The sequence below is a fragment of the Cicer arietinum genome, chromosome 3, assembly GCF_000331145.2.
Source record: "Cicer arietinum cultivar CDC Frontier isolate Library 1 chromosome 3, Cicar.CDCFrontier_v2.0, whole genome shotgun sequence".
Classification (NCBI taxonomy): Eukaryota; Viridiplantae; Streptophyta; class Magnoliopsida; order Fabales; family Fabaceae; genus Cicer; species Cicer arietinum.
In genome coordinates this window covers 62,466,695-62,491,575 of record NC_021162.2, presented here as the reverse complement: position 1 = coordinate 62,491,575, position 24,881 = coordinate 62,466,695, and the positions used below count along the sequence as shown (strand labels likewise).

Below are 24,881 nucleotides of genomic sequence, written 5' to 3'. Positions count from 1 at the left end.
GGAAAGAATTCAACCCTAGCATATTATAAAAGAAGAGATGTTAATTATTTCGAGTCAAAACCTCTTGAAATAAATCATAAGACTCTTATAAACTTATCAAAACAAAAAAAATGAAAATATATTAATTTTTTGTTTTAACAATTGGAAGATATAGCTTGTGGTCAACAAAGCCTCGTACAATTGCGTGTTTTAGTTTATTGATCTATGAAATAAAGAAAGCAATTAAAACCACTAATTATTTTAAAGTAATTGTTCAACATGTGCAATAATTACTTATTAGTTAAGGGTTGCAATATTTTATGTTTTCTCTTTATCGAAAGGTAACCTAGGTTTCCTAAATAACCATCTTAACCTACCTGTCTCTCTCTCTCTATCTCTTTCACCCACCCACACATCCTCCAAAGATATAGACACAATTTTAACATCATCCTCTCATTTTTTGACATTTTGTTTGGCTATATCCATTTTTTTCCAGTCATGTTTAAATAAGTTATATGAACTCAATTTATGTATTTAATGTAAATATTAATTTAATTTACATAGATATTTATTTGAGTGTAATTAAAAAAAGTAGGGTGTAATTAGTAAAACTAATATTTTAGAGTATAGAATTAATGTGGTTTTGAAAGAAATTAATAAAAAACTATCATAGTTTAATCCCACCATTAATATTATATTCTTAAGTATACTTTCTTGGTTGTGAGAATGGCTGCAAGTTTTCCTACTTTATTTGTCTCTCTCTTTCCTCTTCCAACCTCATCCCATTCCATTTTCTCAGCAGTACTCAATTGATCCCTTTGTTTTTCTATTCGTTTTGAGGTTTGAATCATTGGACACTCCTAAATCTAATACTTGTTTTATTTATTTTTTGTTTAAATATTTTTTATTATTCCTGTATACTTACATATATAATTTAATTGTTCATTACTATTCTAAAATTTCTTTCTTATTTAATTACTATAATAATTTTCTTGCTTTCTTTTTTGTTTACACTTCTTTTAGAACTTTGTGTGTATATGGCCGGCATAGACTTGGGTTCAGCATCACAACACTTTGTTCATCGTCTTCAACGCCCTGACCTTGAAGTTCATGATGAGAGTCAAGACCAAGATCATGGAAATAACAACCATGAAGGGCTTGACCTAGTTTCACCAAATCAAGGTCTCGGCGACGTTGTCGGACGTAGACCAAGGGGAAGACCTCCAGGCTCAAAGAACAAACCTAAACCACCTGTGATCATCACAAGAGAGAGTGCAAACACACTTAGGGCTCATATCCTTGAAGTTAGTAGTGGTTGTGATGTGTTTGACTCTGTGGCTACCTATGCAAGGAAGCGTCAAAGAGGGATCTGTGTCCTTAGTGGTAGTGGAACAGTCACTAACGTGATCCTACGGCAGCCAGCTGCTGCAGGGTCTGTAGTGACTCTCCACGGAAGATTTGAGATATTATCTTTGTCTGGATCATTTCTACCTCCCCCGGCTCCACCAGGCGCTACTAGTCTGAGTGTATTCCTTGGGGGAGGTCAAGGTCAAGTTGTGGGAGGAAATGTTGTTGGTCCTTTGGTTGCATCTGGACCGGTTATTGTTATCGCTTCATCTTTCACTAACGTAGCTTATGAGAGGTTACCGTTGGAAGAAGATGAATCTCTTCAGATGCAACAAGGACAATCTTCTACAGGTGGTGGTGGTGGCGGTGATGGTGTTAATAACTCTTTTCCTGACCCATCTTCAGGGCTTCCATTCTTCAATTTGCCTCTAAATATGCCTCAATTACCTGTTGATGGTTGGGCTGGAAATTCTGGTGGAAGACAATCTTATTGAACTTAATTAATTGGGGCACAAAGGTGAGTTTAATATTTAAACATATATATTAGTTCCAATTAGTATTTTAATTTCCTTTGAATCATTTGTGAGAAGTGCTGATTTTCAATTCATGTCTCGTTAATTCATTTTCTTAATTTCCTTGGCTAGGTATGTTGTAAGGACTAAATTAATTTCTAGCTAGGAACAATTGTAAAACATTTCTCTTTGGTTGTTGGAGTTGTTAGATTAAATTCTTGTGATTAACCCTTCAGTTGAATAAATATTCATTAGCTCAATAAACATATATTTGGATTTTGATTATTTTTTTTTTATAAGGTTTCTCTCTTACATGTAAAAACGAATCAAAAACAAAGTATATGGATAACTTGATCGTTCAAAATAATGGACACACATGTTGATTATTTGTCTTTTTTGTTGGCACTCAAAGAATAAATAAATAAAAGAATCCAAACATTATTGCTTTTGACCTAATGAAGGTTATCGTACCTCTCTCTATAATTAACTCCACCATAAACAAGTGGGGAAAAACTAATTATATTTCTTGATTTTTGTTTCCTTAATGAGTTCAATGCGATTGTCATATTTTTTTTGAAGTCGTCTAATATACATAATTAATTTATATATTAATAATGCACACTTTTGCTATATATAGGTATTTGAAGCATCTAACTTGATCTCTTTTAAAATATTTATCAATTTTAGATTCGATTCAAATGGAGAAGAGAAATGCGTCGCTGGAAGAACAAATTTACTTGTACAGTGAGAGGGCAAAAGGTTCTAAGTAATTACGTGTGTTACATTACTTTTAGGTCGTTTTCTCTATATAACTAAGTACGTTAGATTCACAAATCCAAATGTTTTCATATATTTCTTATTTACATTATTTTTATAAATTAAAGAGTTATTTATTAATTTTTGTATATTTCGATTTTATCATAAATAGTAAATAATATCTAGTTATTGAATCCATTTGTTTTAAATTTTTACAAAAGTGATTTATTTATATAATTCTAAAAATGATTTTTATGAAAATTTACTTAAAAATAATATAAATTATTTGAGTTTTATTTGTTACTGATAAAAAAAGTAATTTTGATATTCAACAATTTAGATATTCATTATTAGAGATTCTTATATGATAAAAATCATATTTCTTTTAAAAAAAATATATTCAGAAAAATGAGTTTTATATAGAATTTCTCCAAATAGTTTTTTATTTTAATGAGTTTTTAAAATTTCTTTATTAAAAAAATTATAACATATAGATAAAATACTTAAAATAATATTTTACGATAAATTATTTAAATTAATTTTCATTTGAAGCTTTAATTTTAATTTTTTTTAAAGTTATAATAAAAACAAAAATTATAGAAAAAACAGTAATAAACAAATCCATTATAATTATATAAATAATAAAAAATAGTTTTTCCTAATATAAATACACATTTAGCTATTAATTTAAAAACCAAATGTCTACATGTCGAATAATTCATTCATGTACTATATTCAATTATTAAAGAGACAAAATAAAACACTTACTTTTATATTAAATAAACTAGGAATATATTTTGTTGCTTGTACTACGGTAGATAAGCTAACTTTGATTGGTAGATTGAGCGCACATATATATACACACACTAACTATAAGATATAAGAGTTTTTTGTATTAACAAATTCATAGTATTATAACTCATCTTTCCCAACAAAAGGCATGTTTATCCACTAGAATGTGTCTTAAAAGAATAACATGCATGTGATATTGTCTTCCTTAAATATGTGATATATTCTTCCTTAAGTTGTATACTTACCCCTTTTCCTTAAATTATAATAACTCTCAAAGTATTGATATAAAAGTTATATTAGGCCCTGACTCAGTTGAGAAAACTAAGAAAGATTGATTTTGTTAAGTTGGATGTACTATAATTCTATAGTTGTATGAATTAATTATGATAAAATTTATTATATTTTCTAACACAAAAAAGAAAGTTAGTTAGGTTAGTTATTAAGTGTTGTTATTTTTATTTTTTATTGGCTTAGTTGCAATTTTGACCTCTCTAATTTTTCAATTGTGTTAGTCCACTAGTTTAAAACGAATAATTTTATCGTCTCACATTTATTCATTTTAGATTTTACACTCTTCCACTTGTTTTTCCCAATTTTTTTATGATACGACGTAATAGAGTGAACTTTTTAATGACTTGACATGATATAATGTTAATTATTTTAATGAATATTTTATAAAAAAGTATTATTTTAATTAAATAAAATAAATAAATTATATTTACTTAATTAAAAAATTTAAAATAAGAATCTCTAATTTTCTATTTTTCTCTATTTTGAGATTTCTATCAATTCTTCAACTACTTTCGCTATCACACCATTTTCATTAACTAAACTTTTGTTTTCAACTTCATTCAAACTCAAAAAAAAAAATGACTTCAAAGTTGTGTCAAAAAGAAATTCAAGAAAAACGCGAGAAGATTTCGATTTACATATATACTCAGAAACCAATAGAAAACACAATGTTTTTCCAAGAGAAAATCTCGATAGGACTCATATTTGGACGACGAAGGAGGAAGAAATAATCACATAGGAGATATAACATATATTCTTTTAATTTATTTTTTAATTAAAATAAAAAATTTCAATCGCGTCATGCCATATCATTAAAAAATCAACATGTTATGTTGTATCACCAAAAAATTGAAAAAAACGAGTGAGTGACCGCACAATCAGAAATAAGGTAAATGTGAGGGGTTAAAATCACTTGTTTTAAATCAGAGAATCAAAATCGCACAATTGATAAATTAGAGGGATAAAAAATGAAATTAAGTTTTTTTTTTTTTAATTTTTTTTAGTTTTTCCCTTTTCTATCTTTCATTTAAAATGTTTTATTTGAAATTTATTCTTCTCTATGTAATTAAATAATTGATATTTTTAAATTATATATTTATATATAAAAAGATATATACTAAATTTTAGTGTAAAACTTTTTTCTCATAATTTTTATTTTTTATTTAACTATTTTATCTTTCTTTACCAGTCAAATAATTGATTTTTTTAAATAATCTATAAAAGTGGACAAATGTTACACACTAGTTCATTATATTAGTACGTTAATATTATTTTATTACTCTTTTTGCCTCGATAAATTTTTGGATTCGTCCGTCATGTTTATATAAGTCAAGTTTTATTTGGATTTAATTAATATACAATGTTAAATTTTTAAAAATATTTAATTTTTATAATAACTACTTCTCAAATCAAACCTACAAATAATTATGATATGTCAATTGTATAAAACTTTTTACATTGCCTGTATATTGCAATTAAACTCTTATTATTTTCCAATAAAAAGAAGATTTTTTTCAAGTTGAAATTTTATTATTAAATGTCCAAATCCAACATCAAACTAAAGTTAATAAACTCTACCAATCTTTTAAAAAGGTTGTAGAACTTCACCAAAATATGAGATTGAGAGATGGACAAAATAAGAGATGTGTATATTTTTTTTTTAGCTTTGATTGCAGATTAATTATATGTTTAGTATTTTGATTGAGTCTTTTAATTTACATATAAAAATAAATTTTGCATATTTCGATAATAATTTATTGACATGTCTATTAATGATTGTGTGAATGCAAATCTATGTGAGCATTTGATCAGGTTGCTTCCAAACCTATGATACTAATCATGTGACGATTATAAAGATGGATTGTTTAACAATATTAATTAGGAATGTTTGATCATTGCAATAAAATACCACTGGCATTTAATAAATTTTATATTGATGTTACAATATGGATTTTGGTAAGTATATTTTGCTACTCTTGTTCACTATAAGCTAATGTAACTTAAGTATCCTCTAAATTGAATTAATTTATAATTTTGAAAGGTTTAAACTTTTAGGATTAAAAGAAGAACATTAATTTAGGCCTTTACAAAGTCGCTTAGCCCAATCAATTCAACGTCTCTTCTAACCCATCAAATCCACCTACACCTAGATCGTTCGCAATCCCCAAAGACTCATCGACCTCCTTTAGTCAATCCTTTTATCATCAATTACTAGATGGTTCCGTAATCATTTTCTTAATTTTTTTTTTTTTATTTTCTCATAAATTTTTATTCGAAGTGTGTCAAACATTAAATATGAGTATTTTTTTTTTAATGAGGATTAAAATTCTAATTCATCAAATTGTAGAAGTCTAACCTCTAATAACAAGAAACCAATTGGCGTACATTAAATTCATCTTCAATTTCTCCGTTGGCATACATTACCCTTTCCGAATAACAAGAAACCAATTGTTGCCGGCCTTTCAAAATTAAAAATTGAAATTATTTAAATATATAAATTAATCATCTAACCATGTCATTAGTTGTCATGTAATCTTTGTCGCACGTAAATTCTACTTCCTTATAGTTATGATCAATAAATTGGTCCTTCTTTCTAATTGAAAATTTGAAGTGCAAAAGAAAGACATAACCAACACAATGCATTGTTTGTTGTTATCATTTCCAGCTCAGGGTCACATTAGTCCCATGCTACAATTCTCTAAGCTTTTAAAATACCAAGGAGTGAAGGTAACACTAGTCACAACTTTTTTCTTCGCCAAGAACTTGCAAAAACTACCACCCTCCATTACACTCGAAACCATTTCTGATGGTTTCGACAACGGAGGGATTGGGGAAGCAAAAAATTTTAAGTTTTATTTAGATCACTTTTGGCAAGTAGGTCCACAAAATCTTGAAAAGCTTATTGAGAAGCTTGGTACAACAAATTGCCCTATTGATTGTGTTATTTATGATTCATTTTATCCTTGGGCTCTTGATGTTGCTAAGAGATTTGGAATTGTTGGTGTTGCTTTTCTCACTCAAAATATTGGTATTCATAGTATATACTATCATGCTTATATGGGAAAGTTAAGAGTTCCACTTGATGTGAAAGAGAATATTTCACTTCCTATGCTTCCTCAACTACAATATAGGGACATGCCTTCTTTCTTTCATACCTATGAAAAAGATCCAACTTTTCTTCATCTTTGTTTGGATCAGTTTTCTAACATGGATAAAGCTGATTGGATCCTTTGCAATTCCTTCTACGAGCTTCACCAAGAGGTAAACAACTTCTAATTAAGATATTTTATGCTATATATAAATTAAACTCTTTAATTAATTAATAGCACTTAAAAAAAAAAATCACAAATTATTATTTATTTTTAATTATTATTTTCGTCTTTCATATGTCTCATTAGGCTATGACTCATAAATTTAGTTTTTGTTATTAATTTAACTTTTTTTAAAACAAAATATATAAATATATGTTTTATGTTTTATATACATATGCTTTTTTTTTGCTTATATTTTTTTGTGAAGGGAGTATTAATTTTATTATTTCAAAATGTAGTAATATGAAGAAAAAAATAACAGTTAGTGTATGTATATATCTTTTATAAATATTTGAAAATTTTATGTTTTATTCGATTTTCTTAAATATTTTCAAACTTGTATCTATCTTTTTATTTTGGCAATTTGATAAACTTCTAACTTTTAAAACAAAATTACTTGTAGTTTTTTATAAACTCTTTTCTACTGTAAAAAAAAGATTTTTATAAACTTTAGTGAAACTATATAGCTAGAACTCGTACGAAAGAATGCAATGTAAAATTATTATTAAAACTCATTAAGTTATATTTTATCATGAAAATAAAACTTGGTATTAAAAAACATTTGAGCCTATGGGCTCAAACCAATACAAAGGCCCATCCAATTGTGTACCAATGATTCACCACGTATGAGTTGTTCTTTTGGTTATGTATTTCAATAAATATTAAATTAGGCACAAATAATTTTGACTAAAAATTCCTTTTGTAGGTGGCTGATTGGACAATGAATATTTGGCCCAACTTTAGAACCATAGGGCCTTCCATACCATCCATGTTCTTAGACAAAAGAATTAAATATGATGAAGATTATGGTGCCCCACAATTCAAAAGTGAAGAATATTGCATGGAATGGCTAAATGATAAGCCAAAAGGGTCAGTGGTTTATGTTTCTTTTGGTAGTTTGGCATCACTCAATGAGGAACAAATAGAGGAAGTAGCTTGTGGTTTGAAAGATTGTGAAAATTACTTCTTATGGGTAGTTATTCCCTCTCAAGAGACCAAACTCCCCAAATATTTTGAAAAGAAATCACAAAAGGGTTTGGTTGTGACATGGTGCTCCCAATTAAAAGTTCTAGCACATGAAGCTATAGGATGCTTTGTAACACATTGTGGTTGGAATTCAACATTGGAAGCTATAAGCTTAGGAGTTCCAATTGTTGCAATGCCACAATGGTCAGACCAAACCACCAATGCAAAGTTTATTGTTGATGTTTGGAAAATTGGAATTAGGGCTCCTATTGATGAGAAACAAATTGTGAGGAAAGATAAATTGAAGGATTGTATATTGGAAATAATGGAGGGTGAGAAAGGCAAAGAGATTAAGAACAATGCCACACAATGGAAGAGTTTGGCTGTTCGAGCTTTTGATGAGGAAGGAAGTTCTCAAAAAAACATTATGGAGTTTGTTACTAGCTTGTTTCATTTACAAGCAATAGATAAATAACCACAAATTAATTCTTGATTTACTCAATTTATATTTGGATTCTCGTGAACATCTCACTTTAAATAATAAAGTGAATAATATTAATTATTGATAATCAAATTAATAATTGATAATATGTTCACATGAATGACCGGTTAAAATATCAATTAATTGATTTATTCACGTTAGCAACTTTTACTTTAGAGAAGTTAAATTCACTTAATATTTCATATTTGTCGTTGATACGAAGCAATATTTTCTTCAATTTGAACGATTTCATTATTCCGTCCATACAACTTAGCATGAACAAGATAGATTAGCAGTTTCCAAAACACCAACCTCCTTTGTCGCACACTTTACAAAGTAACATTTTCGCCATTCCATGCGAACAAGACTCATTCACATTTATTCCAACAAGAAGACTCTTATAAAAATTAACCTTTAAGCCAAACACAAGTTCAAATAATTAAAATATTGGCCTTGAACGTTACCACCTATTTTCTGACTCTTGGAAACATATTTTGAATTTTTTGTGTGCGATCCGATCATATTATGATGTAAAGTTAGATCATAGTTGTTCATCTATCTCTCAATATATATTTAAAATGTGCAAAATATACTATTGCTTAGGAACTTCTAGTAATATCATTATTCATATTTTTTACTACATAATTGAAGTTTTACAAAATCAGATTGTGAAATTTGATAAAAAAAGGTGAGAAATGTTGGGTAGAGGGTCCATCAAATTAGATAGCCTGTGGCCAATAATGGATGAGACTTTTTTGCACCGTCTTTTTTTAAGTACCTGCATTATTTTTATTATGCTTCAAAAAGTAAGTTTTGGAAGTCATTCAGATGTGTTTTAATAATTGTATACTTAATTTCCTTATTATAAAAATAATGCATTCTAAAATTAGATTTTTAGAATATATTTTGAAGAATAGAAGTCGTGTTTTTAGACCAGTGCTTAGCTCTTCTTCTATGAAGTCTTCCTCTACGAAGTGTTGAAAGAATACTTGAATAAATATAATCATAGAGAACTATATACACAGACACACACACACGCACATATATATATATATATTAAGAGTTGTTCTGAAAATTTTATGTCTTGTGCGAAATTTAAATATGTGTTTTTTATAATATAAATTATTTATTTTTATAAATTATATAAGAATAATAAAATTTATTATATTTGATGTGATATTAATCATTTTATTATATTTTTTATACATATTAATTCATTTATCTTGATTTTTATGATAAAAATAATAAAAATTAATTTAATTATCTTTCATATAATTAACATGTTTTTATATGATAATTCTTATTCAATATTCATCTCAACAAGAGATAATTTTTTTGAGATAGAAATAGAAACAAACAATTGTTAATAAAAGAGATTCTGAAAAATAATCTGAATTTTTTGTTCTTTTTCACAAACTTTAGGAATCAAAGGATAACAAGAATAGGAGAATTGATAAACAAAATATTTTTGTTATCTAGGGTTCTAATTTTTTTCATAAGGTTAAAAAAGGTCTATAAGTTTTTGTACATATTCAATTATAATGGTCTAATGATTTATAAATTAATAATTTATGACTTAGAGTTTAAAAAAAAAAATATTGAACCAATTAACTTTTGACATATTTTTACAATATAATTTTTTATACTATAAAAATAAAATTTTGATATTCTTAAAAATTTAGAATCATATGCAGTCGTACCCGCTAAACATGCTCAGAGTCGACGTTGTACAACTATGTACTTAACTTAACACATGTATATTGGTGTCATTCTAGGTGTAGTGTTTGTTTTTGTGATGTGTCATGTTTCTTGCCGAGGTGGTGCAATATGGCTGCCAAGTGTACTCAAACCATGGTAGGATGTTTGTCCAACTTACTAGCACATGATTGTGTGAACTTGGTGATAAGAATAAATTTTACTTATAAATGCTTTAAACTAAAGACACTTATGGACTTAATTTCGTAATAAACATATTGATTAACCCTCCATTTTATAATAGTTGTGTAATTTTAAGTATTTCACAAGAGAGTAGAAAAAACAATTACAATTTATGACTTGTTTTGATCACTCTTTTTGTGTTTTTAGAAAATTGATTGGATTGAAAGCAAATTTGCAAGTGAAAGATCAAATCAACAAAAATTTGTCCAGGTAAATTGAGTTGGCCAAACGAATTTGAGACATAATCAAAATAGGAGAATTTTCAGAGTCAATATGTCAGATAAGATTGAACTAGCCAAGCGATCTAAAACAATTTTCAGATTCAGGAACTTACTTCAAAATAAAAAAAAAATGTACAATTTACGTAGAAAGTTTCCACTCGCCTAACGAATTGGTCACTTAGTGACCTACTTGCTTGTCATATAAAAGGAAAAATTGAAACCGGAGGAACTATTTGACTTCTTACATCAAAGAAGAATTTTTGAGGGAGAAATCATCTTAAGGAAACATTGAAGACTTTCTTCTCATTTGATCTCATTTCCTTGACTATCAAGAGTAGCTAAACTACATTTGTTGGGATTAAAATGTAATTAATCAAACTCTCATGTATCTCTTTTGAAATTTTATTGAAAAATACTTTTATGGATCTTGATTGATATAAGTCATCTATTGGATCTAATTTATAGGAATATAATTGAATCTAATTTCAAACTTCTTTTCTAAACATTTGAGGAATGGATGATTAATAAAGAAAGTTGACTTTTCATCTCATTAAAAAAAAAAGTAAAATTGATGAAATTTAATATCAACGTTTTATCTCACTATTTTTACACAATATTTACTCTTATTGTTACTTTGTTTATGTTCTTTAATCAAAATCAAGTTACTCTAAAATTTTAAAACATAGAATTATAATTATTGTTGATCGACGTAATATCACTTAAGTTTATGCAGATACGATAATATTTTATACAAATTAATACTTTTACTAGTCTAAATAAAGTTTTGTTCACTGTAATACCGAGTTCATATGTATTTTAAAAACTTCTTTACTTATTAAAAATAAATATTTTATGTTACACATAAATAAAATAATTACTAGTATAATATATGTATATATGATAAATTCAAACAAAATTGGTTGCTTTTTAAGTTTTAGTGTAACTAAATATCCATAAAAAATGTACAAAAGTAAAAAATATTTCCTTAATTAGTTATGTTATTTTCTAACAATTGTGAGTTATAATAATAATACTTTTTCTGACAGTTTCTTTGGCTAATGATTTAACTAATAATACACATTTATAATTGATTAATTTATTTTAAAAATCATATTTTTCTTTAACAAAAAATTGAACGGTATTTTTTCTATTATTCATCTGAGTATATTGACACATCACATTCTTATATATTATGTAACACTAATTTTACCACATTATTCAATGGTATGATGTGGCACCTCTAGAATTCATTTATTTTTTATTCTTCATTTTACCAAATTTTTGTTTATATCACTATAATTAAAAGACCAACAATAAAAAATATAACTCTTATTACAAACTTAATTTAATTGTCATTTTCTTATTTAATTCATTGCATATAAATAAATCACAATATTTTTATTACATTTTGATAGTTAAAAAACCATAAATTACTGTAAAATATATAAAAACATAATCATCATATATTAAAAATCAATAATTAAACTTATTCCCAAATAGTATAATGAAGTTTAAATTAAAATAAATAAAAAATATTGAAATACAGTTATTTAAATTAGTAAGCCTTTGAAAAAAAAAGTTAAATTATACATTAAATATTTTTAAAGTAATATATAATTTGTATTTATTTTTTTTTATAAGTGCTTCGGATATATATTTTATTCCTCTGGTATAAAAGAATATATTTAATCAAAATCAAAATATAGTTTTAATTAACAGCAAAAAAATCAAAATAAAGTAGTGATATTTTATCATTTCTAATATTATTTCGTATTTTTATTGTAAAAAATAATATTTTGAGTTTGTTCATCAAAGACACTCTTCAAAAATGATAATTAAATCAAAATATTTTTTGAAAGAAACATGTGGCATAATATCTTTAATTAAGATTAGTTATCAGAAGTTTAAGTAGAAATGAAATATGAAACATAAAATATAAAAAATAGTAGTTCATTCCATTAGTCAAAAAAAGAAATACTAGTACTCAAGATAAAAAATAAAACAAAAATAAAAATAATGATCCTATACAAATCAATGTTTAGAAATATATTTCAAATCAATGCTTGCAAAACATATATTCTATTTTTTATATGAAGAAAGTATTTTGTAATGATTGAATGTTTATAACAAAACAAAATGTATACAAAACCATCACACATCTCTTTTTAATAATCTTTTTAAATGTCTTTACAAATAATCACTCATATATTTTAGAGTGAAAATCACTTATTTTATTATAAATTTTTTAATTATTTTCATATCATTTATTCTTTTATTAATTAACCATTATTCTTATAAATTAAGAAACTTACACATATTGAAATTTGTGTACAATAGATTGATACATTTATATAATGTAGATATCACTTTCAAATCTTTTTCAAAAATTATATTAAATTTTTTTTTTTACAAATTACATTCGTGTAACGCACGAGTTATATTCTACTTTATTATTATTATGAGATTTTTTTATAATATTTATTACCAATTTAAGTATAAATTTGTTATCCTTAATTTTCTTCCGTAAAAATTTAGTGGAGGAAATATGATCACAATCCACCCTTTTCTGTGTTGTTTTATAACACGCCCCCTTTTTTTTTTACGGATTTAATTTAACTGGCCCTTTTTTATATCGTTGCATTATTATTATTATTTTAACTATTATGAGATTTTTCCTAAAAAGTCAATTATGAGATTAGTTGTTATCCTCTTCCTTTGAAATAATAAATTATGTTGCATTTATACGACGACAACTTTTTTTGACGCACCATAATAACAAACTATTGTGATATTATACCATATATTTATAAACAAATAAAGAAACATATAAATAATTACTTAAGAGTAATTTTTCCTTAAAATTAATACCCAGCAAAGTATAAATATTCTAATATCATCCTGATAAAAAAAAAACGGTGATTTTAACAATGTATGCACAGGCAAGTTACAAATTTTTTACTCATACATTTAATTATCGAATTTGCAAATATTTTAAAAACATTTTAAAAAGTAATTTACTATATTAAGATTTAATTCATATACATTATAATTATAAAAAAGATTTACATTGTCAATTAATAACAATTGTTAAATCATTAAAAATATGTGATTTTTACTATAATTACATCAAAAATCATGTCGTTATCTTATCTCATATAAAAAAAAAATTGATAATTGACACGTAAATTTTTGGTCACATAGTCATTTTTCCAAAGCACTATATATGTCATATAAGTTGGCACATCTTCCTCGTTTCACAAAAAGAGTAAAAGAGAGATGGAGAAAAAAACAGTTCATTGTTTGGTGTTGTCATTTCCAGCACAAGGTCACATTAATCCAATGCTTCAACTCTCTAAGCTTTTGCAACATGAAGGGGTAAAAGTGACATTAGTCACCACCCTTTACTATCGCAAAAGCTTGCAAAGTATACCATCTTCAATTGCAATCGAAACTATTTCAGATGGTTTTGATAACGGTGGACTTGAAGAAGCAGGTGGATCATACATAACATATTTAGATCAATTTTGGAAAATAGGACCAAAAACTCTAGCTGAACTTATTGAAAAACTCAATAAATTAGGTGACACGGTTGATTGTGTTATTTATAATTCATTTTTTCCTTGGGCTCTTGATGTTGCTAAGAGATTTGGGATCATTGGTGTTTGTTTTCTCACTCAAAATATGTCGGTGAATAGTATTTTCTACAATGTTCACATAGGAAAGTTGAAAGTTCCCATCATAGAACAAAATGAGATTTCACTTCCTTTGTTGCCTACACTTGAAATTGGGGATATGCCTTCATTTTTCTTACCAAAAGGACAGAATCAAGTTTTGCTTGATTTGATGGTGGGTCAATTCTCTAATATTGATAAAGCAGATTGGATTCTATGCAATTCATTGTATGATATAGAAAAAAAGGTATAGTTTTTTCCTTCCCTTCAAAACTATTTTTTGGTATCACACAACGATTCAAGGACGTAGATTGTTTATATTCTCTTTAGGCCAATTCTTTTAGATAAGTTAGTCTTAACGTATATAAAAATGAATGAGTAATTTTAAAAGTAAATGAAATTTTATTTCTTTAGTCCTTAAACTATAAAAATATTCCTCTTGTTAGTCTTTAGCATTATTATTTGTGGGTCAATCTCCTTATTCATCAAATCTTTATTTGTTATATGTATTTGTTGTGATTACAAAATAATTGTAGGTAGTTGATTGGACAATGAAGATTTGGCCCAAATTTAGGTCCATAGGACCATCCATACCATCAATGTTCTTAGACAAACGACTTAAAGATGATGAAGCTTATGGTGCTACACAATTCAAAAGTAATGAAGAATGCATGGAATGGCTAAATGATAAGCCAAAAGGGTCAGTTGTTTATGTTTCTTTTGGTAGCATGGGAACACTTGATGAGGAACAAATACAAGAAATAGCTTATGGTTTAAGAGATAGTGAAAGTTACTTCTTGTGGGTTGTTAGAGCTGCTGAAGAGATTAAGCTACCAAAAGATTTTGAAAAAAAGTCAAAGAATGGCTTAGTAGTGACATGGTGCTCACAACTAAAAGTTTTAGCTCATGAGGCTATAGGTTGTTTTGTAACACATTGTGGTTGGAATTCTACATTGGAATCATTGAGCTTAGGAGTTCCAATTGTTGCTATGCCACAATGGTCAGATCAAAGAACCAATGCAAAGTTTATTGTTGATGTTTGGAAGATGGGAATTAGAGTTCCTATTGATGAAAAAGAAATTGTAAGGGGAGATAAATTGAAGAATTGTATATTGGAAATAATGGAGGGTGAGAAAGGAAAAGAGATTAAGAGCAATGCCACACAATGGAAGAGTTTGGCTGTTGGAGCTTTTGGTGAGGAAGGAATTTCTCAAAAAAACATTATGGAGTTTGTTACTAGCATGTCCAATGTGGTGAATGGACTCACAAATTAATAAATCATATTTAATCATGTTTATTTTGTTTGAGCTTATAGAATAATTTGAGTACCTTTGCGATCTATTTTATAAAAAATGTTGCTTATTGTTTTCATTTATTTTAGTTAATTAATTTTGGAGTAACTTTAGATTTATTTATTTACTTATATCTTGAACCGTCACCACATTATTTTTTCTTCATTTTTACTATCACTCTTAGAAAAAGTTTAAATACCGACGAAAATTAAAAGACAAAAAATAAAATTAGTTATTAAATTTGATTTCTTTAACACATAGTAACGAAATTAGTGATGATTTTTTTTTTTGTCTCTAAACTTTTATCGTTATTTAAATGTGTGGACAAATACCTTAAATACTTAGATGATCAAATTCGCAAAGATTCATGAATGCGTGGACAAATAAATCTAATTATTGAAATTACTTACCTACCATAAACCACTTTACTCATTTGTGTATAAATGACCTTAAACAATATGAAGTCAATCTTCCATGAAATTTGACTATGGATCAAAACTAATCATACATGAATATTGTGTGGCACATTTTGGTCAATTCTCCACAACTTGTAATCTTTTATTCCTTTAGGATAACCAATGAAAACACATTTAATTGTTCTAGGATCCAACTTATCTTGTCTTGTGTGAGCAAATGCTAAGGAACCAAATACCTTCAAATTTGAGTAGTCTGTTGGTTTGTCATTCCACATCTCAATTGGTGTCTTAAATCCAATAGCTAATGAAGGACATCTACTGATCAAATACACTACTGTAACTGCAGTTTCTCCCCAGAATGTTTTAGGCAGCCCTACACTCAAGATCATACATCTGACCATTTCCAAGATTGTTATGTTCATCCTTTCAGCAATACCATTTTGTCAAGGGGTACCTGCAACTGTTCTATGTCTTTGAATACCTAAGTCCTTACAATACTTATTAAACTGCTCTGAAAGATACTTCAGGCCATTGTCAGTTCTTAAACATTTCAGCTTAGTTTCCTTTGGAGTTCCAATTTGCATATGTCATGCTTTAAATTTCATAAAAGTGTCACTTTTATTTTTAATGACATAGATCCATACTTTCCTAGAATAATCATCAATGATGGTTAAGAAGTAAGAACAACCAGCATGAGTTTTTTTCCTTGAAGGACCTCACAAATAAGAATGAGCATATTCAAAAGGTCTTGAGGTGTTGTGTTGGCCAGCACCAAAACTGCCCTTCTTAGACTTTCCTAGAATACAATGATCACAAATTTCCAATTTTTCAATTTTGTCACCATTAAGCAAACTCTGTTTTGATAACTCAATTAAGCCTCTTTCACTTACATGTCCTAACCTCATATGCCATATTCTAGAAGATGAATGCAAATTAGAGCTAGCAACTGAAGCTTGTGCAATTATAGTAAAACCTTCTAAAATATACAAGTCATTTATTTTAATGCCTTTAACAATGATATCATCTTTATTAATAATAGTCATGATACCATTCTTTATGTTTGTGGAATATCCTAAAATGTCAAACATACCAATATAAATTATTATTATTTTTAATTCAGGTATGTACCTTACATCATTGAGCATTAACATAACATAGAATGAATTGCATAAAATTCAATCAGCTTTCTTGATATTAGAGAATTGACCCACCAATACTTCAAGCAAAACATGATTCTCTCCTTTTGTTAGGAAAAATGAAGGCGTGTCTCCAAATTCAAGTGTAGGCAACAAAGGAAGTGAAATCTCATTTTGTAATATGAGGGAAACTTTCAACTTTCTTATGTGAACATTATAGTAGATACTATTCACCGACGTATTTTGAGTGAGAAAAGCAACACCAATAATCCCAAATCTCTTAGCAACATCAAGAGCCCAAGCAAACAATGAATCATAAATAACACAATCAACATTGTCATCTAATGTACTATGTTTTTCAATAAGTTCGACTAAAGTTTTTGGTCCTATTTTCTCAAAATTGATTCAAGTATGTTGTGTATGATCCACCTATTTCTTCAACTCCAACCGTTATCAAAACCATCTGAAATAGTTTCGATTGCAATTAAAGATGATATACTTTGCAAGCTTTTGCGGTAGTAAAGGGTGGTGATTAATGTCACTTTTACCCCTTCACGTTGCAAAAGCTTAGAGAATTGAAGCATTGGGTTAATGTGACCTTGTGCTGGATATAACAACACCAAACAATGCACTTTGGCTATGTTTTTCCTCTCCATCTTTCCTTGATAAACTGTGAGACGAGAGGAAGATGCTACAACTTATAGAATATATTGTGCTTTGAAAAATGTTAAAATATGACAACTATTATGTATTCAGATCACTAAAAAGGCAAAAACGAATAATTTTTTTTTATTAATTTTATTTAACCTCTGTTTTCCATAAAAATCAGACTCATTAACCACTTAAATTAAATTAAATAGTAAAAGTTTACATTATTATTTGAGTAGCACTTCAGTCTATTTTTTATATGAGACAGTTAGATCAACAAAAGTTGATGTATTTAATTTATATTATATAAATCAAATATATAATTTTTTGTTGACTTTAATTTTTTATAAAAAGAACCCGAGGCAGTAGTATTTAAAATAAATATTCATATCAGCTAAGACTTTGTTAAGGAAAATATGAAAACTAATTTCAGCTATAACGGTTAGTATTAGTTCAGGAATTATTATTATATCTAGCCGCAATTTTCCTCCACCGAAAATGAGTGATTTAAACCATTTTTTAATTTAAAGTTATTTCTCTAGGTCGTATTTCTCTCTTTTATATCTAAATAAACAGTTTTTACATAAATTTAATTTTCTTTTATGTTTTTTATGATTTTGTCGCCTGAGTGAGGCTTTATTTTTTTCGTTGTTTGGTGTCACATTGTTTAGTTTCGTTTGATTGCAGTGTTCGTTTAATTTAATTTAAAATATCACTTTCAATTCATTATACATTAAGTCAATAACTTAATTATTATAATGTTACATATTTGAAGATACGACGAGTATTTTGATCACTTTAATTTTATTACATTTATAAATATTTTATGATTTTATATCATTAATTTTAATACTGCAGATTTGTTCACGTACATATCCTATTTAGTTTTAACAACCCTTAATTTTATTATTTTTTTATGTATTCTACCAATTTTGATTATAACTTGAAATTAGTTCAACATAACTAATTGACCCGGTCATTTTCCAAAAGTTGTAATATTATTAAAAAAAATAATTAAATTATTAATGTAGTCTTTTAATTTATTTATTTTATTTTATTTTGATTTTCTAATTAATTTATGTTGTATTTTGATTCTTTAATTATACTTCTATTAGTCAAAGTCATTTCCGTTAGTTTTGCTAAAATAAGTCAACTTTTGTTGACAGTTATTTAGGTGGAAGAAATGAATCTAAAACGAAACTAAAAAATTAAGTTAAAGATTCTAAAGTGTAAAATTAGTTTTCCTTTTCCTTTGTCTTTTTCTCTTCTTATGCAATTTAGGATTAATTTTTTCTTCTTAATCATTCTTTGTTTGTAATTTTTCATATATAAAAGTGTATTATAATTCTCATTCAAACACCAACATCTTTAATTAATAACCAAGATCAAAATTCTTACTCATTTTTAACTTTATTAAATTCAATTACTTCTTTACTTCTTTGTCTCTCTCTCTTTCTCAATACTGCAACCTATGTCTTCTTTGTTTATTCTATACAACAACACAAATTATGTTACTTATAAACAAACATATATTATTAACAACAACAACATATTTGATGAACAAAATCATGATTCAAAAAATAAGCAACAATATCATTAATTGATGTCAAAATAATATTACTTATATTGATTCAATGAATAGTGTTGTTTTTATTTGTTGACTCGTGATTTTGTAAGTAAAATGTATTATTGTTGTTAATTATCTATGTTGGTTTATGATTAAAATGAAGGTAACATATGTGGTTTTAACTTGGTAAGATCTAGAAACTCTTTTGTTTTATTTTTATTTTTATTTTTATTATTATTATTCAATTTTAGAAGAAAAAAGTTGTTACTTGGATTCATGGTTTTATCGTCAGATTTGTGCCAATGAGTTTTAATCATTCAGATATACCTTTATCTAGTTATAATTTTTATTGTCTACTTCTGAATGCATATAAATGCTGATTTTTAATTTGATATCAAATTGTTGGGTTCTCTTTTATTTATTAAGAATAAGGACTAAACAAAATAAGAAACTCTCTCAATTATTATTCTTAATACTAAACCTTGCAACTTTTGGGGCAAAGGAATGTGATGAGTTGCGGATACTCATAGTGCTTTCTCCTTCCAATTGGGTAGGATTGTAGGGGAATGTTGCATTCTATGATTTCATAATATTTAAAGTATTTTTGTGTTCATGTAATATTTTTTAGTTTTGTTCTTGAGGGTTTAGGGCTAAAATGATGAATAGGTTTTGCTATTGAAATGGACAAACTTTTATTTGTCTTTTTATTTTTGGATTTTGCTTTGTAATAGTGTTTTTGTGTTTCAAGTTACTACATTGTAATAAGTGGTATTTTGACAAATATGTCTAGTAAAGTAACAAAATCAAAGTTTAATATTGGATTAAGTAGATCTTGATTGGCTTGTTGTTGGTATTTTATTCCTTAATACATATTTACAATTGCAACCTTTTTTTCTTTTGTATTGATGTATTAATTCTTGCAAGTAAATTTACCTCTTTACATAGTCTTTAATTATTTTAATCTATTTTCTACATTTATAGTGGATTTAAAATGTTATATGAAATCGCTTTTTTTTTAATATATTTATTTCATTCAATTGTAAGTCAAAATTTTCTATAAATAGAGGATGAGTGTGGAAAAATGATACTATATCTGCTACATTTATATACAAAAAAAAAACCTGATAAAAAAACCTGCAGCCACATTTAATTTGAAATAGAGTGGATAAAGATTAAGAGATAGTAATAACTAATATATATATATATATATATATATATACAAGTATAACCCAAATAGACTACAATTTAAAAGCTGAAGAGCAGTCGTACTTGGAAAAGAAGAACTAGCCGCACTTGGAGGAAAAAAATAGAAAATTGGCACCGGTGATCGATAATTGTCATTATATATATATATATATATATATATATATATCAAACAAATTTTATCTTTTTAAATTATTAAAATATATTTTGAAAAAATATTACCAAACAAGTTTTTTCATATTTTATTCTCCAAAACAGTTTTCAAAATTTAGTTCACCAAACAGCTTTTCTTTTCATTTTTTAAAAACAGTTTGCTAAATTGATTTAGAAAATAGAATTTACAATTAAAAATCAAAACACTTTCAAACAAGTCTTTAATTCAAAATTGAAATCAATTTTTATTTTGAAATTTTCAAAAGGTAAACCAGAAAACCACTCCAAGCGGGTCTAATATTTTGATAATACAAATAATGGAAACATGTGATGTTCTTGTAAATAAATTTTTAATTTTCTAAAGAACAAAACTTACCTATATTATTAAATCCGTAAAAAAAGCTATATTATTAAAATGATTTTCAGAAAAGAAAAAAAAATCAAAAGGTTTTCTTCAAAAAATTTCATCTAAAAAGAAAACGTGGGATTAATTATGAAATATTAATTTATAAATATTATTTTTGTTTATATTTAATTTTGAAATGGATAAATACCAATACTTAACCAATTCAAGTTAAGTAATTAAACTAAAATTTTCATTTCAAATATCAATTTTTTAGTTTTTTAAATTTTTAAATATTTTAATTTCAGTTACAAAATATTCTATTTATTTATCAAACTTTAGACAATATCCCATAGATAGTAAGATCCCATTAAGAAATTTAATTTTTTTTTTTAAAAAAAAATTACAGAAGGAGAAATTTTACATTAATATTACTAAATATAAAACATGCTTAAATCATTTTTAAAATATTTTTCTTTTTGTATTTAGTAAATCTATTGTATTCTCCCTAATATAAATTATAAACAAAATTAAAATATATTTTTAAAATAAAATATCAGTAAACTTCAATAATTTTTCTCTTATTTAATGATACTATCTCTAAAATATCGTTCATTTTATTTAATTTCTTCTATTTTCAATTATTCAATTTTAATTAAGAAGTGTAATTTAGACAATATATTTATATTTTTATTAACATTTATAAATTAAATATAATCAACTATTTTTTTTTATATATAATTTGATAAAAAAAATATATTAAAATCCCTGTTAATCATTTTTTATATAGGTCCAATCTGCTGCACAAACTGATTTCTCACAAAAGACCACATGGACTACCTCTAGGGTCTTAATATTAATTAGCATGTTTGGAATTCAAAATCACTAGATACTAATAGTTTCTTTGGAATTAAGGTGGAAACCCATCTAACACGCATAACATGAAGCTAGGATATCTAGCTTCCTAAAATTGATCAAGTTGAAGTAGCATTGGCAAATTTATATCATGGTGCAGCGTAGATAAGTTTTAAAAAACGATTATAAATGTCGTATCTTAAATATAAACACTAATGTATATCTTTATTTTGTATGATTGAGATAATAATTCAAATAATATTGATTTGTTAACAATATGGAAAAAAATAAAAATATGTATCTTGTATTGAATCGATATTAATCGATCATCATTTTATTCATAAAGACGATAAACGTCACAAACTATTAATTGTTCATGTCATGATTTGAATTCGGATTCTCTCAAATAATTCGTCTTTAATGTAAAAAAATTATAAAAACCAAAATTTATTCATAAATGATCAAATTATAGAAGTTTATGTAAAAAAAAATTGGAAAATGCTATGTTGGATTCCTAGGTTGAAACTCGACCGAGACCTTGCAATTGTACGTGAGTTTCTGGTGGTAGTTATGTCATCTTATTTATAGATAAAAAAAAATGATATTTAAGTTTAAATAGATTTATCACTTTATTTTTAATTAAGTCCGAAAATAATTAATCAACCTCCTCAGCGGCTGCTGCCGGCCGCTGCCTAACCATTGCTCTTTCTTTAGATTTTCATCTATTGAAGAGAAGTGATTAAATGTTATTTTTGACCTAAATCACCATTTTAAATTGTTTTTTTTTCTCCTTTTAAATAAATAAGTATTTTCAAACATACATTTAGTTTTCTCCATCTTCGTGCGATGTTTGATTTTCCTTCTCGATGCAACATTTAATTTTTCATCTTGTTGCAACATTCTTTTAGTTCATATAAATATATCAACTTCGATCAAATGCATATTCAAATTCAATCAATGATTTTGGAGTTATATTTTTGGAGACATGTGTATTCCAGATACTTCAATTTTGTCATATTTGTAGCTTTTGTCATAATAGTAGACATTATGCCGTTTTATGCTATTAACCTAAACACTTCGAGTTTATTCGTAAATTTATCCTTTTGATTTTAACAAATTTGAATTGTATTGTTCTCGATCGATGTAATTTTTACCAATTTAAAATAAAGGAATATCATTTTTTTTTTGTCAAAAAAAAACTACAACCTCTAGTTCTATTTATAAGAGAAAAATATCATAACAATCTAAAGATTGAATTCATATCTTCATAATTCAAATATTCAAAGATTCATAACTTAAATATTCAAATAAACTCATATTTTTATCTCCAACAATATTATATAAAGAATAAAAATATGAGTTTATTTAAATATTTAAGTTATAAATTTGATGAAATTTACATTATATTGAAGATGATAATTAATTTTATGGATTTTATTTGAAATTTTTGATGAATTTTTGTAAATAAAATAATAACATTGTTGACATTTTAAAACATAAAATATCAAATTATCACTTAAAATTAAAATAAACCAACCAAATCGAGAAAAATAAAAATAAAAGACTAAAACGTTAACTGAAATTAAATTAAAGAATTGTGGTGCTATTTAGCCTAATATATATATACGTTGGTTAAACGCAGCTACGTATATGTTTATAAATAGTAATATATATTATCCATACATGAGACAAATATTTATTACTGATCAATTAGTGTTTTTTTTTAATATCTTCTAAATAAAAGTAAAAATAATTATAATATTCTAATTATAATAAATTCATATTTTTATCTCCAACAATATTATATAAAGAATAAAAATATGAGTATATTTAAAGATTCAAGTTATAAATTTGATGAAATTTATATTATATTGAAGATGATAATTAATTTTATGGATTTTGTTTGAAATTTTTGATGAATTTTTGTAAATAAAAGAATAACATTGTTGACATTTTAAAACATAAAATATCAAATTATCACTTAAAATTAAAATAAACCAACCAAATCGAGAAAAAAAAAAACTAAAACGTTAACTGAAATTAAAATAAAGATCGGCGGTGCTATTTAGCCTAATATATATATACGTTGGTTATACGCAGCTATGTATATGTTTATAAATAGTAACATATATTATCCATACATAAGACAAATATTTGTTACTGATCAATTAGTTTTTTTTTTTTTTTTAATATCTTCTAAATAAAAGTGAAAATAATTATATTATACTAATTTGAGTTTATTTTAAAAATAATACACGGGATAAATAGTTAAAATTAATATTATTTTTTTACATGTTTTTTGTTATAAAAAAAATTATACACGAAATCAATGCTTGTCATTAATCAATATATTAAATTTAATATTTATTTTTTATCTTATAAATAAAAATGAGAATAATTATTAGATAGTGATTTGTTTTTATTATAAACATAAAAAAAATGGTATAAATATTTATTATTAAATAATTAGTGAAATGTGTGTTTTTCAATATTGTCGATGTAAAATAAGAATAATTATAATATATTAACAATAATATTGTCATACTCTGATTTTTTTCACATTGTTTTATGAATCATTAAATAAACATTTGGAAGTATAATTTAAACATAAGTTAAATATTTATCACTATATAATTAATTAAATTTGATATTTTTATGACATTTTCTAAAAAGTAAGAATAATTAGAATATATTAATTTGAGATTATTATAATTACTATACGAGAGATAAATATTTTTCACTAGAATTAATTAAAATAAGTATTTTTTTAATATCATCGACATAAAAATACGAACAATTATAAACAACTATAATTTTTCACAATTCTAATTTTACAACTCATACACAATACATATATTTATCATTAATTAATTAAATTTAATATTTTTTCATATTATTATAAATATCATATAAAGAATAAATATCTCTAATTAAAAATTTATTTAAAATTAGTGTTTTTATTTTAATTTTATCGTCAGAAAAATGAAATCATATAATGCACGG

The 24,881-nt window shown here is 25.7% G+C and overlaps 3 protein-coding genes and 1 pseudogene across 6 annotated transcripts; 3 read left to right on the top strand and 1 right to left on the bottom strand.

The window, feature by feature from the left end:
- Window positions 1-659: 659 nt before the first annotated feature.
- LOC101498357 (AT-hook motif nuclear-localized protein 23) lies at window positions 660-2,790 on the top strand. 3 transcript variants are annotated; one of them, XM_004492838.4, is made up of 3 exons: window positions 660-819; window positions 1,003-1,843; window positions 2,526-2,790. In XM_004492838.4, exon 2 carries the CDS (start codon window positions 1,017-1,019, stop codon window positions 1,818-1,820), a length of 804 nt encoding a protein of 267 aa, XP_004492895.1. In that variant the 5' UTR covers window positions 660-819; window positions 1,003-1,016; the 3' UTR covers window positions 1,821-1,843; window positions 2,526-2,790. The 3 variants fall into 3 exon arrangements, with proteins under 3 accessions (XP_004492895.1, XP_004492896.1, XP_073221887.1); XM_004492839.4 differs by lacking the exon at window positions 2,526-2,790 and adding an exon at window positions 1,971-2,102; XM_073365786.1 differs by lacking the exon at window positions 2,526-2,790 and having other exon boundaries at window positions 1,003-2,102.
- A 3,437-nt stretch (window positions 2,791-6,227) lies between these two features.
- On the top strand, window positions 6,228-8,440 carry LOC101492507 (mogroside I-E synthase). 2 transcript variants are annotated; one of them, XM_012713675.3, is made up of 3 exons: window positions 6,228-6,404; window positions 6,876-6,938; window positions 7,695-8,440. In XM_012713675.3, exons 1-3 carry the CDS (start codon window positions 6,315-6,317, stop codon window positions 8,427-8,429), a joined length of 888 nt encoding a protein of 295 aa, XP_012569129.1. In that variant the 5' UTR covers window positions 6,228-6,314; the 3' UTR covers window positions 8,430-8,440. The 2 variants fall into 2 exon arrangements, with proteins under 2 accessions (XP_012569129.1, XP_012569128.1); XM_012713674.3 differs by having other exon boundaries at window positions 6,228-6,938.
- A 5,430-nt stretch (window positions 8,441-13,870) lies between these two features.
- UGT74X1 (UDP-glycosyltransferase 74G1) lies at window positions 13,871-15,539 on the top strand. The gene is made up of 2 exons (XM_004492984.3): window positions 13,871-14,512; window positions 14,802-15,539. Exons 1-2 carry the CDS (start codon window positions 13,871-13,873, stop codon window positions 15,537-15,539), a joined length of 1,380 nt encoding a protein of 459 aa, XP_004493041.1.
- Window positions 15,540-17,126: 1,587 nt separating this feature from the next.
- Window positions 17,127-17,765, bottom strand: LOC101491834 (UDP-glycosyltransferase 74F2-like; annotated as a pseudogene).
- Window positions 17,766-24,881: the final 7,116 nt, after the last annotated feature.